We start from the raw sequence: 11,482 nt of genomic DNA on the forward strand, positions 1-11,482 counted from the left end.
CGCCCCACTTTGATCAAGACAAACGGAATCAGGGTTCGGAAAGGCATTGTTTCGACACGACCGAATACCGATCGGGTACGGATTCTCCTTAGCATTAAAAGTTAAGCAATTTGTATAATCTAGAAGGTTGGTGATCATGCTTGTGTCTTGGTACCGTGAATAGTAGGAGGTCACCTCCCCGTTCACCCACTCGTAGCCAGGCACCTCGGACGGACCATACTGTTGCCGATTCGACACGCGTTTTGACTTCCCCTGTACCTCGGCAACCCCGCTAGTAGAAGTTTCCTCCGAAGTATTCTCATTCGGCCTTTCGGCATGATCTAAAGACCGAACCACACTAGAAAAGCTCGAACTACCGGACGAGGCCCCCTCAGACGACGATGACCGAGAGCTACTGGCCGAAGAACTTCCAGAAGTATTAACCATGGCGATAAAAACTTACCAATTTCTTCACAGAACCACAATCGTTAGTCGGATCGGCTTCAGACCTTCTGCTACCACAATTCGGTTCAGAGCAATACGTGTGAATGGCCCTACCAACCAGCTATTTATAAGCTCAAAAAAACGGGTGGGAAAAAATTCAAGTTTTGAAAAAATGTAACCGTTCGATCCCCGAAATCCGACGGTTAGAGGCATGCAACCGTTCACCTTACCCTAGCAACTGTCTCCATTTTACCCTTGAAGAAAGCTTCACCTTTCCTCAAGGCTGGGGGGCAGTGTACAGGTAGGGGGGTTCGGCCACCACCCCATCGGCCGCTGAATGGCGGAACCAGGAAGCCGAATGCCAATCGGCCACCAGGATCGGCCTACCATCATTTGGTACTCTTAATCAAAGATTAGAGGTTAATTAGTTGATTAAGGTGTATTACCTAATACGGTAAATATGTCGCAGGGCCCATGGGGTCCAGGACCCATAAATGTCAGTATAAATGGCTCAGGACAAAAGGTAACGTCACTGTTCATTAATTATCCTAGATATTCGAGTTTGTCCTGACTTGAGCGTTGGAGTGCCTTTTGCAGGTACCAACCCCTTCACCAGCGCATTGGATCGGAGCTCTCGTTCGGCCTTTGGACTACTAGAAGACTTAGTGTGCCCATCAGACAGGTACAATGGATAATACATGTTTTTTATCTCTATGAAGTGAAGGAAATTTAATTGTAATCTCTATAAATATTTTTCTTATAATTTTCATAGCTTTAGATTTATGGATTTTCTTATTCATTTAAAATATTTTTTATTCCTGTAAATTGAAATTAGTATTTTTCATGTCTAATATTAATTTTTAGAAAAACTAATGCAGTTTATTTGATGGCGCAAACTTGTTTTTGGAGTTACATGTTGAAATAACAACATATAAATATTATTATCACTTAAGAAGTCCATGAACCATATAATCATTTTTTTTAATATTACAAGGGCTTAAAACCCAAATAAAAAGGAATATTGCATCGTAAACAATTGGGGAAGTAGATTTGAAAGTCCAACACATATTTAACTTTAGTGAAAATCATTTGAAATTCGTGTTTTTATTATAATCATAACCCAGGCTTTGATAAATATATTATCCACGGGAGATATAATAATTATATAGTTGGAAGACGGTGAAACAATAGTGTTGGATTATTGTCTAAAATAAAAAATAAACAATACTCGGTAAGCATAAGCGCAACATATGCAAGGACATAAAGGGCAGGTAAAGTAAAGTAGTATATAAATAAATGAGTGGCCGGTGCGTAACGCTTGCTGTGTCGGAACTCCGAAGGTTAAAGAACAAAAGCGAGAGGATAAAAAATACAAAAAAAAAAGGGAACAAATCCTGAAGTAAGATAGAGGGTGAGGAGTGAGGAGTGAGGAGTTAACGTGAGAAAGATGAAGGAATATAAAGAATGCGGGCCCCACACTAGAGCAGCAGCAAGGAAATAGGAATGTAAGATGGCATGAATATTAGAGATTGGTGCAGTGCAGCTACCAGTTCCACATCAACAACAACAACCATTCTCTTTTCTCTAATATATATTTTTTGTAAATAAATTCTATCCAATCGCTCCACACAAACTCCGATCAGACTTGTATGTCTCAGGAGAGTCCATGCCCGCTGCTCGCCGCCCGGAAAAATAAGCCGCCGCATCCCTCCCCGTCGCCCCGCCGTAGGATCAAGACCAAGTCCAGGCCTGTCAAGATCTTGAAGCGCTGCTCTTCGGCGCCTCTTCTTATTTCACGCCCAGATGACGTTCACCTTCATCATTCCAGGACCTTGTTCCGTCCTCAAACCTTTTCCCATGCCTTTCTCTCTTCCCCTTCTCCCTTTTCCTCTCCACGGAAACAGGTTACACTCCTTTATTCTTTACTTGTATTATTCAAAAATTCAAATCTTTTCTTTTACCAACAACACGCTATTCTCTCCGTAACGCTGCAGCTGCTGCCATCATCACCATCACGATCACTCTTTCTTTTTATCATTTTTTTATGTCGTCCTGTCCAGTTTCTCACCAATCGGTAATAGCGTCATAGGTTTATATCATTTGAGGAAATGGAAACTAGAGAAAAAAGGGGTTCAGAATAATCTATACTCACTTTATTTCACCATGCCGCCCCAATTTGGAAACAATTCTATAGTTTTGGCCAATTTTCTTTCATTGTTTTTGTAAGGTTTAAGATGGAACAGAGTCAAAGTATGTTCTTTTTTTCATTTGTCCCAAACTTGCAATGGTTTGCTCTGATACTTTACGCAACAATTGACGTGTTTAATAAAACTTGAGAGAAGGCGTGGTGAAAATTTATTTATTTATTAATATTAAATCATTAACTTGAAAGTTTATTAATTTTTAATTTATTTTCAACTAATTATATAAATTACCCGTTATAATTTTAACTAATTTATAACTATTGCTTCTTATATTTTATCAAAATCTAAATTACCAATATAATACACGAAAGTGCTTGCTAGCAGTAATATTTTATCTCAAAAATTTAGTTTTGACCAAGCACGAATGAAGACTTTCTTTCAATTTTTTTAATCTTCCGAAACAAGTAAATTGGATTGTTTAATATTAGTTGCGTGTATCGCAAGGGTTGTATATTTTTGTGATGTGTTATTTTATATTATTAGATAATAAAGGGGTATGAGAAAGAAGCTAAGGTGGTAGTTAACGTGACCGTTGAGGGGAGTCCAGGGCCAGTTCGAACGATGGTGAAACTGGGGGCGAGTGTGGAGGAGACAATAAAGCGTGTGGTGGATAAATATAGAGAAGAAGGCAGAAGCCCCAAGATCGATCCTAATATGTCATCTTCATTCCAATTGCATCACTCCCATTTCAGTCTCCAGAGTAAGTCAAATTTTATATATCTCACTCAACGGGAGGGAACTCCTTTCTTTTTTTATTTAACATTTTAAAAATTTTCTTATATAATTCTTATAAATAATAAATAATTTTATGTCAACAAAAATATTATATTCAAAAATTTTACTTGTTTACTTATCACAAAATTCATACCTTCTTATTTTTTATTTAGGTTTTAATACATTATACTACTAGTCTCTGATTTATTTATTTTCTTGAAAAATTTTAATTGGATCTTTAAATTTGATGAGGTTCTTCAAATATGAATATATATACGAAATATTTTGTAAAATTTCATAGATGGTAAATAAATTTATGATAATATATAAAGATTAAGTTTTTTTTTTGAAGCAAATATAAAGATTAAGTTATAAAAATATAAAAAAGATGAAGAGCATAATTATTATTATTTTTTTTTAGTTTAAAGATCTAACTAAAAATTTAAAAAATTAGAAACTACTATAAATGGTATACTAAACTTTTTATTTATCCATACAACGTATCTTTTCCAAATTATTTCATTTTTATTTCTGATCTTCTTATTTTTTTGTCTTTATTTCATCCTAATTCAAGCAAAACATTAAACTCAACTTGGATAGAGTCAATGTGGATTAATGATCTGACAAATGACACAATCTTAAATAATCAAGAAAAACAAAAATTATTAATTTTATTTATGATTTTGGTTTTAATTAGATCACTTCCATGCTTGCCGAAGAAAAATCGTATATTTATATTAAATGTGTGCAATTTGTTTTGTAAAATAACGAGTTTGACAGAAAAGAAAAAAATCATGTATAAAATAAAGAGAGTAATGCGACGAAGAGATATAAATCAATAAATAAATAAATAGCGTAAAAATATTCTGTAAATGATGCAACTAAGGTTAGTACAATGTTGACCAATTTGGAAATCTTAACCTTACATGAAGAGTCTGTTATTAATTTTGTTAGAGCTTACTAATTGTATTATTTATCTGGCTTACAAATTATACTCGCAAGGTTTGGATAAATCAGAAGTAATTGCAGATTTTGGTAGCAGAAATTTTTATCTGCGGAAGAATAATGATGTTTCTCCTTTCAATTCATTTCATTCGGAAAGTGCTCCCGAATTAGTCACACATAGCTCTACCCCATCCATTGCAAATCCTCCATTGTTGATCCCCTCTTTCATTGCCCGAAAGATTAGTAAAATTGTAAGAAGAGCTCATCGGCTTTGGAAGATTGTGGTTTGTTCGCAATGAGGAACAATCAAAAGCTTCGTTCTATTCAGGGCTACTTCAAACTTTGAAAAGGAAAAGGCAACAAAATTTTATGTGTTGCTTTTCAACCATTCATTTCCACTTCGTATATTCGTTCTAATATTTGTTTAAATTGCATATCTAACATTATGCTCATTAGTTTTGTAAATATTCTGGTATTTTTTCTTGCAGAATAGTAGTGATGTCAACTCAAGATTTGGATGGATACAACAAACTGAGTAGTTCCTCTTATTAAATAACTTTCCTAATTCCAAAACATACTAAATTATTATAAACTCTATATTATAATTAATTAATAGATAAAAACATATAAAAATTTGCTTATTCATGTTTATAAACTGTTGTAATATATAAAAGCAAAGATGTTAACTATGTTATACTCAGTTATTAACTAATCAATAGCTAATTGTTATGTAGGACTAATCAGGGATCCGATTTGGTTACCTTCAGGTCCAAAAAATCTAATTCAAACCAAATCGATCACTTAATATTTGAGTCTGGCCAACAAAGTTTTCTAGTTAGGTGGACCATGCGTTGGACGGGTCATGGGTGGGTCGTATAGGTTTGATCAGGTTGGAGCATTTGGATTCATATATCCATAAAAATAAAATTTAAAAAAACTATAATATAAAAAAAAATAAAAAACGTTGTTGATTGGACTATTGTTTCTCATAGATCCATCCAGATGATTTTGCATGTCTTGTGATTTCTCTTTAATTCAACCAATTTGTAACAACCTGTTCAATCGTAAGAAAGTATATTCGTAAAAATTTATAAATAAAAAAAACACTTCTCAATTGAAGTGGATCGAGAAAAGGAAAAGATAAAGCAATGAACCACACAACCATAACAATTGCAAATTGAAAGACTAAAAAAGAGATTAAAGGAGGAAGTTGCATGGTAGAGCCACAACCAACAAGGAAGGTTTAAGTCGTGAGAGGCAAAAGCAAATCAAAACAAGAAGTATTAAAGGAAGATATATGAAAAGACAAGAAGTCATTAGAGAAAGAGAGGTGAAAGGAGATCAAGATAAAGTAGTACCTTCTAAAGAATGAAACAAAAGTAAATCAATATTGATACAATTATTGTGATTATCAACATGACTATCACGTTAATACTTAAGAGTAATATTTAACAAAAAAACAAATTATTATAGAAAAAAAACCAGTAAAATTTTTGTTTATAAACTACGGGTGAAATTTTAAGAAAAGATTAGCAAGTAAAACATGTATAACTTATTTCAAGGTTTAGGGATTTGACTATTATAAAGTGAGAGATGTACTTTAAAAGATAAAATATACTCACAATTGTTGATTAAAAATCAACAATTGAGATTTGTGATAAAATTACATTTTTATAAAATTAAATATAAAATTTTTAAGATCTATTATTTGATGGGATCATTTAGAGAATTTTTTTTAACTTCATAACTAATTAAAATTTTTATTTACAATATTTATTTATGAATAAGATTTTAATATTTTTAAAATAAGCTACCAATAATTAATTTTTTCAATAAATATAGAAAAAGATTACTAAAAATAACATATTTATTTATCTTAAAATCTAAAATATAATTTATATATTTAAAATTGTTACCGATATTAATTTTAAATATAATTTGTATTTAAATATTATATTTATTTATATATAATTTATTATAAATTATAGTCAATAAATGTTTAACCTATAAAATGCACATATTAAAATACTTATTTAAATTAAAAAGAAGAAAAAATAAAGTATGAAACTTTGATGGTGAAATTTTTTAATCATGAAAATTTAAGTAAAAATCTTTCTTAAGAAAATCTATCTGTAATCGATACAAATTTAGAAATAATTTATAATTATATATTAAAGTGATTATATAATTAATTAATTCATGTTTATATATTAAAAATATAGAATGAGTTTAATTCTTTATTTATAGTATTGCAATTGCAAATAATAAAAATTAATGCACCGTAAAAGATTTAGAATTATTGCAATCTGAAGGCTGTCCACAAAATCCAAAGGAGAGTAAGAATGGAGTAGTTTCCAAGAAGCTTCCTTCTCCGTTTAAGCCCCACCACGCCAAATCTGGAGGGCTTCATTGAATTGCATTGCATTTCTGTCTGGTCAAACATTTTATCCATCAACATTCCGACATTGCATTTGCATGCAAGAAAATATCTGCTGGTCTCTTGTGTGTGGCAGAATGGGTGGAATCGTGTCTACTCCTCCGACCAACAAGTTTCCGTTGCCGACCATGGCAACTGCTAGCGACTATGTTTGGCCATCGAAACTTCTCGTAAATGTTAGTGTCGAGAACAGCTTGGGCGCAATACAGGTGCTGATGTCGCCGGAAGACACTGTCGCCGACTTGGTAAAGGCAGCATTGCTAATTTATCACAAGGAGAAAAGGAGGCCTCTCTTGAAAGACAATGATCCAAAATGCTACCACCTTCACTATTCTCCCTACACCCTCCAAAGTAACCTCCTTGATCCCTCTCTCTTCTTTTCACCTCAAACTTTTCCTTTTACTATATAATTTTATTCAGGAATATACCCATGTCTTAAAAATGTCCCAAATTATTACTTTTAGTGCTGGAATTGAAGTAGTATATATACATGATTTCGAAACCTGTTATTCTCGTTGTAATTTTTAATGGATAAATTACTACGTGAAAGACTTAAATTTTGCCACGATGAATTAATTACCTTTGTAATGTGTTTAGGTTTGAAGCCAAATGAGAAGCTGAAGAACTTGGGGTCAAGGAATTTCTTTATCTGCTTGAAGCCTCCCGCATCTATTTTGTAGGCACTGCACATGTATATGGTAATTGATTTTGCTTTTCATTTGATTTGAGGATGCTGTTCATGTTCTCCCAATGCACTCTTGCTGCAAGTTTAGGACATCCTCCCGACCACTTTGTGATGAACAGAATTTCTTTACTATCTGAATGTACATTTTCCAATGGATTCGATTGCCTTTGTTGTATATACAATTTAATGGAAAGATATATGTATACACTAAGGTAATCATATGCCAATGTTTGCAAGTCAAGGAACTGTGGTCTAAATTAAAAGTTGTTTTTCATGGTCTTATAGTCTTTGAATGTTATGTCAATATTGCTAAAATTATATCCTGAATCCCAAATGTGACACTGACATGGTCACATGGTATTAGAGAGTAAATGAAGTTCAATTTCTAAACTAAAGAACTAGTTATGTCAAATCCTTTGACGGAAGCTTAAACTATTTTTATTATTAAGAATTATTTTTTTCTCCGATTGCAGAGTAATTTTTCATAAAATAACCAGTTTCATAGATAAGTAACGATTGCTTAACAAAAAAGCGAAAGGTAATGTCTATAATAACTTATGTATATAAGTGAAAAATAATAATTATTTTATGTTATTTTTGTAAGATTGAGAAAAATTTAAACTCATTTTCTTAAGGTAATGTCTATTGAGATAAGTTTTTTCTTAATAATTTGTACTCATAGAGGATTTGAATATAAGAAAATAAATAAATAAATTCATGTTGATCAAGAAAGTTAGTCAATATCCTTTAGTTGCATTAATCTCATTTAAAAATAACTTGATTTTCTAAACACCATTTCTTAAAATTAGACATATTAAAAACTTAATTGAGATTTACTTAAATTTGAGAGTAATAAATATGTTCCTTTTGTTACTTATATTTAAAATTGAACAAAATCGAAGAGAATTTTAGGTTTTAAGTTTAATTTTATTTGCTAATGATGCTTTATTAGAAAAGTGAGATTTTAAATTTATACCCAAATAGACTAAATTAAATTTTACGAGTTTTTTTTTATCAAAAAATAATCTATTTTTAATAAAATCTTTTAAAAAAATTTACAATTTGTATTAAAACCGATTCTAAATTAAATAGATAAAGTAAGAAAAATGATTGTTTTAAAAAAATTATGTCGATAAACTTTAAATTTATTTATTAGTAAAATAGTACTTAAATTTTTTGAATTTAAATATAAATAAATTTTAATTAATTCAGCTTTATTTAATGTTCTTAATCTAAAAGTACTCCCAAGAAAATAAATAAGAACACCATCTATAATAAATATGATAAAAAATATTTTAATAAACATAATATATTTTATTTGATATTGTTAAAATTAAATATATTTAATTATTTTTTTAATTCACGTTGAAATTAGTTATTTTTTTTTATATATATAAATTTATTGAGAGGATCAAGTATGAACAAGTAAGTTTGATATTTATAAATATTTGAATCGAAATCCTAAAAACTTGTGAAGAAATCGATTTAAAATTTCAATACTACCTTTTTTATAGCTATTATTGATAGAGAACTTTGTGGTGGATGTTAATGGTAAAGTTATAATCATGAATATGCAATGTAGAGCTATTTAATTAGCCTAGAAAAAAGGGGGTGTGGTCTGTGGTGTTGCGTGAAGGGCGAAGAGCAGAAATATAGCAAGGGAGGCGAAGCGGACACACTGCGCACGTTAGCACGTGCGCAGTGTGCAGGGAGGAAGAAGGAGATAATGGCCGATCTCTTCGTGTGGCTCATCTCCTTCTTCCTCCTTATCGCCCTGCTTGTGCTCATCACGTTCCAGGTTCTCAATTTTATATATCACGCTCTTTTCTTCTTCCTAAATATATCCTCTAACTCTAACATTTCTTTTTCTTGCAGCTAATGTGCCTCGCAGACCTAGAATTTGATTATATAAATCCCTATGACTCTTCCACGCGAATAAATAGGGTCGTTATGCCTGAATTTATTACGCAAGCTGTCCTATGTTTCTTCTACCTTGTTACCAGGCATTGGATCATGGCTCTCTTCTGTGTTCCTTATCTCCTTTTCAATATCCGATTGTAAGTTTATACCAATTCTACAAATACTTTAGGTTTTTGTGTTCATGGATTTGCTAACTAGGCTACGTTTCTAGTACTGGTTACTGCTTACTAAAACTACACATTCTGTTTCTAGGGGGATTATGTGCATTTATACTGTAGTTTAGGTGAGAGAACAAATTATGAATTTGAGCTTTCGGTCTTTGTATTATTCTGCATTTTAGTTTGAGTCTAGGAATGTTTAGAGAGCTGAAACAAACTAATTAAACCTTTTATTTTTTTTCAATTATTCAAGTTTTGTTTGGCTTTTCTGTTCATTTTTCCCTTTATTTGGCTTAATTTGTCTTGGATTGATTTACACAATATGTAAGTTTGGTCAGCCGTATGGAGCTTCATTTTCCCCTTGTTTGCTTTAGCTTTTTGACTCGGTTTGGTTTACACCGTCTATATATATACGGTTAACTGTATGGAGCCGGTGCTCAAACCAAACAATATATATTAATGTGCCTATTGTATATACACATGCAGTCCTTGTGTTTATGTTGTTACAACTCACAAGCTGAAACTTTGGAAAGTTCGGGTTTAGTTTCGCATCAACACAGTCAAATAGTTTTATTTTATTTTATTTTATTTACTGTTTATATTCCTCACTGCTACCCTATTATAGCCATTCCAGTCTGTCATGGGTGCATTGTTGCTTACTAGTAGAGATAAAAATAGATAAGATAATAGTGCTTGAATCTTGATATTTTGATATACTGTATTGTGCATAATATGGTCATGCTAATTGCATAATTTATTCGTTTGATCAGGTATCGACGAAGAATGCATTTGATTGATGTTACTGAGATATTCAATTTGCTCTCTTGGGAAAAGAAGCAGCGGCTTATCAAACTCTTCTATCTTGTTTTTATCCTTTTCCTCTCTGTATTTTGGTACAGACAATTTGAAAGGCTTAATTGTCTGTCAATTTTATGGATTTCATTATAATGAATGTTTTTATTCATAAATGTTTATCTTGCTGCAGGATGATTTACACATCATTGGGTCAGTAATTGCATTTGGTTGCTTTTATTGTTGAGTGCTGCAAACTCCTCGAGTTGAGGCAACAGTTAATTTCTTGTCGTATACAATTCTATTATGATTAACGTGTACTTTAGGGGTGAGTTGCTGCTTGTTTTGATAGTTGATGCTTATAAAAGATGGTTCAGAATAATTTTTTCTTTACATTTTTTAGGGGGGGAAAAGTTCAAGGGAGAGATTGTCTTTTGAAGGAAGAAGGTTGAATCGGCATCGGCATGGCAATTCATGTTCATTCAGAATCGAAGTACGTTCTTGTTTTTTCCCTATCTACTACATATTATTCTTTTCTCTGTCATATTCCATCCTCATGATCCATTTATTTATCTCAAATCGTGACCGGTTCTGTTCTGCATCATGCATTTGTCGTCCTCCCTAGCCCTTGGTTTAATCTGTCTAAAACAAGATTGAACCTTCTGGAATAGCGCAATGTTGGGTTACGGGAATCTTGTGTACTGGAATCTGCTGCAGGGGTTAGCTACATCATTGAACAGATAAACTGATGCAAACAGTATAAATTTTCACTTTTTCATGTATGAGCTACAAATAAGCGAGGTCTCAGATTGAAACGGTTTCAACACTCCTGGTGAGGGAACTTGGTGTTGTGTTTCAATTTGTTATCTTTAATCTGTATACAGCTTACACATTTAAAAGAAATTGACTTGCATCTTCAATCTGAATTACTCATTATTAGCTTACGATAATTCTAGACAAGGCTAATGCTATTGAGCTGGTAACTCTAAATTTTCCTTTTCCAAAGTTTAACCAATCCAAGATCGAAATGTCAAATCCTGATTCGTGGGTTACGGCATATGTATTAAGACTACAGATTGATGTTACGTGCACGAAGAGACATTACCTAATTCTTTAAATAAACATTTTCGCGCCTATACCGGACATGGAATGAACTTAGCCTTGTGTTACGCCTATTGCCACATGTTATGACTGGATGTTTCAA

The 11,482-nt window shown here is 32.2% G+C and overlaps 2 protein-coding genes across 5 annotated transcripts; both read left to right on the forward strand.

Annotated features, from left to right (window-relative positions):
- The first annotated feature begins 1,733 nt into the window (after nucleotides 1–1,733).
- Nucleotides 1,734–4,817, forward strand: LOC109800962 (PPR containing protein). 2 transcript variants are annotated; one of them, XM_020361902.3, is made up of 3 exons: nucleotides 1,734–2,327; nucleotides 3,111–3,327; nucleotides 4,371–4,817. In XM_020361902.3, exons 1-3 carry the CDS (start codon nucleotides 2,073–2,075, stop codon nucleotides 4,583–4,585), a joined length of 687 nt encoding a protein of 228 aa, XP_020217491.1. In that variant the 5' UTR covers nucleotides 1,734–2,072; the 3' UTR covers nucleotides 4,586–4,817. The 2 variants fall into 2 exon arrangements, with proteins under 2 accessions (XP_020217491.1, XP_020217490.1); XM_020361901.3 differs by having other exon boundaries at nucleotides 1,739–2,327; nucleotides 4,344–4,817.
- Nucleotides 4,818–8,998: 4,181 nt separating this feature from the next.
- On the forward strand, nucleotides 8,999–11,198 carry LOC109801024 (protein cornichon homolog 4). Of its 3 annotated transcripts, none has more exons than XM_020361987.3 (6): nucleotides 8,999–9,206; nucleotides 9,284–9,465; nucleotides 10,257–10,379; nucleotides 10,472–10,491; nucleotides 10,682–10,771; nucleotides 10,904–11,198. In XM_020361987.3, exons 1-5 carry the CDS (start codon nucleotides 9,135–9,137, stop codon nucleotides 10,714–10,716), a joined length of 432 nt encoding a protein of 143 aa, XP_020217576.1. In that variant the 5' UTR covers nucleotides 8,999–9,134; the 3' UTR covers nucleotides 10,717–10,771; nucleotides 10,904–11,198. The 3 variants fall into 3 exon arrangements, with proteins under 3 accessions (XP_020217576.1, XP_082922387.1, XP_020217577.1); XM_083066261.1 differs by having other exon boundaries at nucleotides 9,008–9,206; nucleotides 10,472–10,606; nucleotides 10,693–10,771; XM_020361988.3 differs by having other exon boundaries at nucleotides 9,010–9,206; nucleotides 10,472–10,606.
- Nucleotides 11,199–11,482: the final 284 nt, after the last annotated feature.

Source organism: Cajanus cajan, chromosome 11 (assembly GCF_000230855.2).
Source record: "Cajanus cajan strain Asha chromosome 11, NIPB_CcT2T_4, whole genome shotgun sequence".
Classification (NCBI taxonomy): Eukaryota; Viridiplantae; Streptophyta; class Magnoliopsida; order Fabales; family Fabaceae; genus Cajanus; species Cajanus cajan.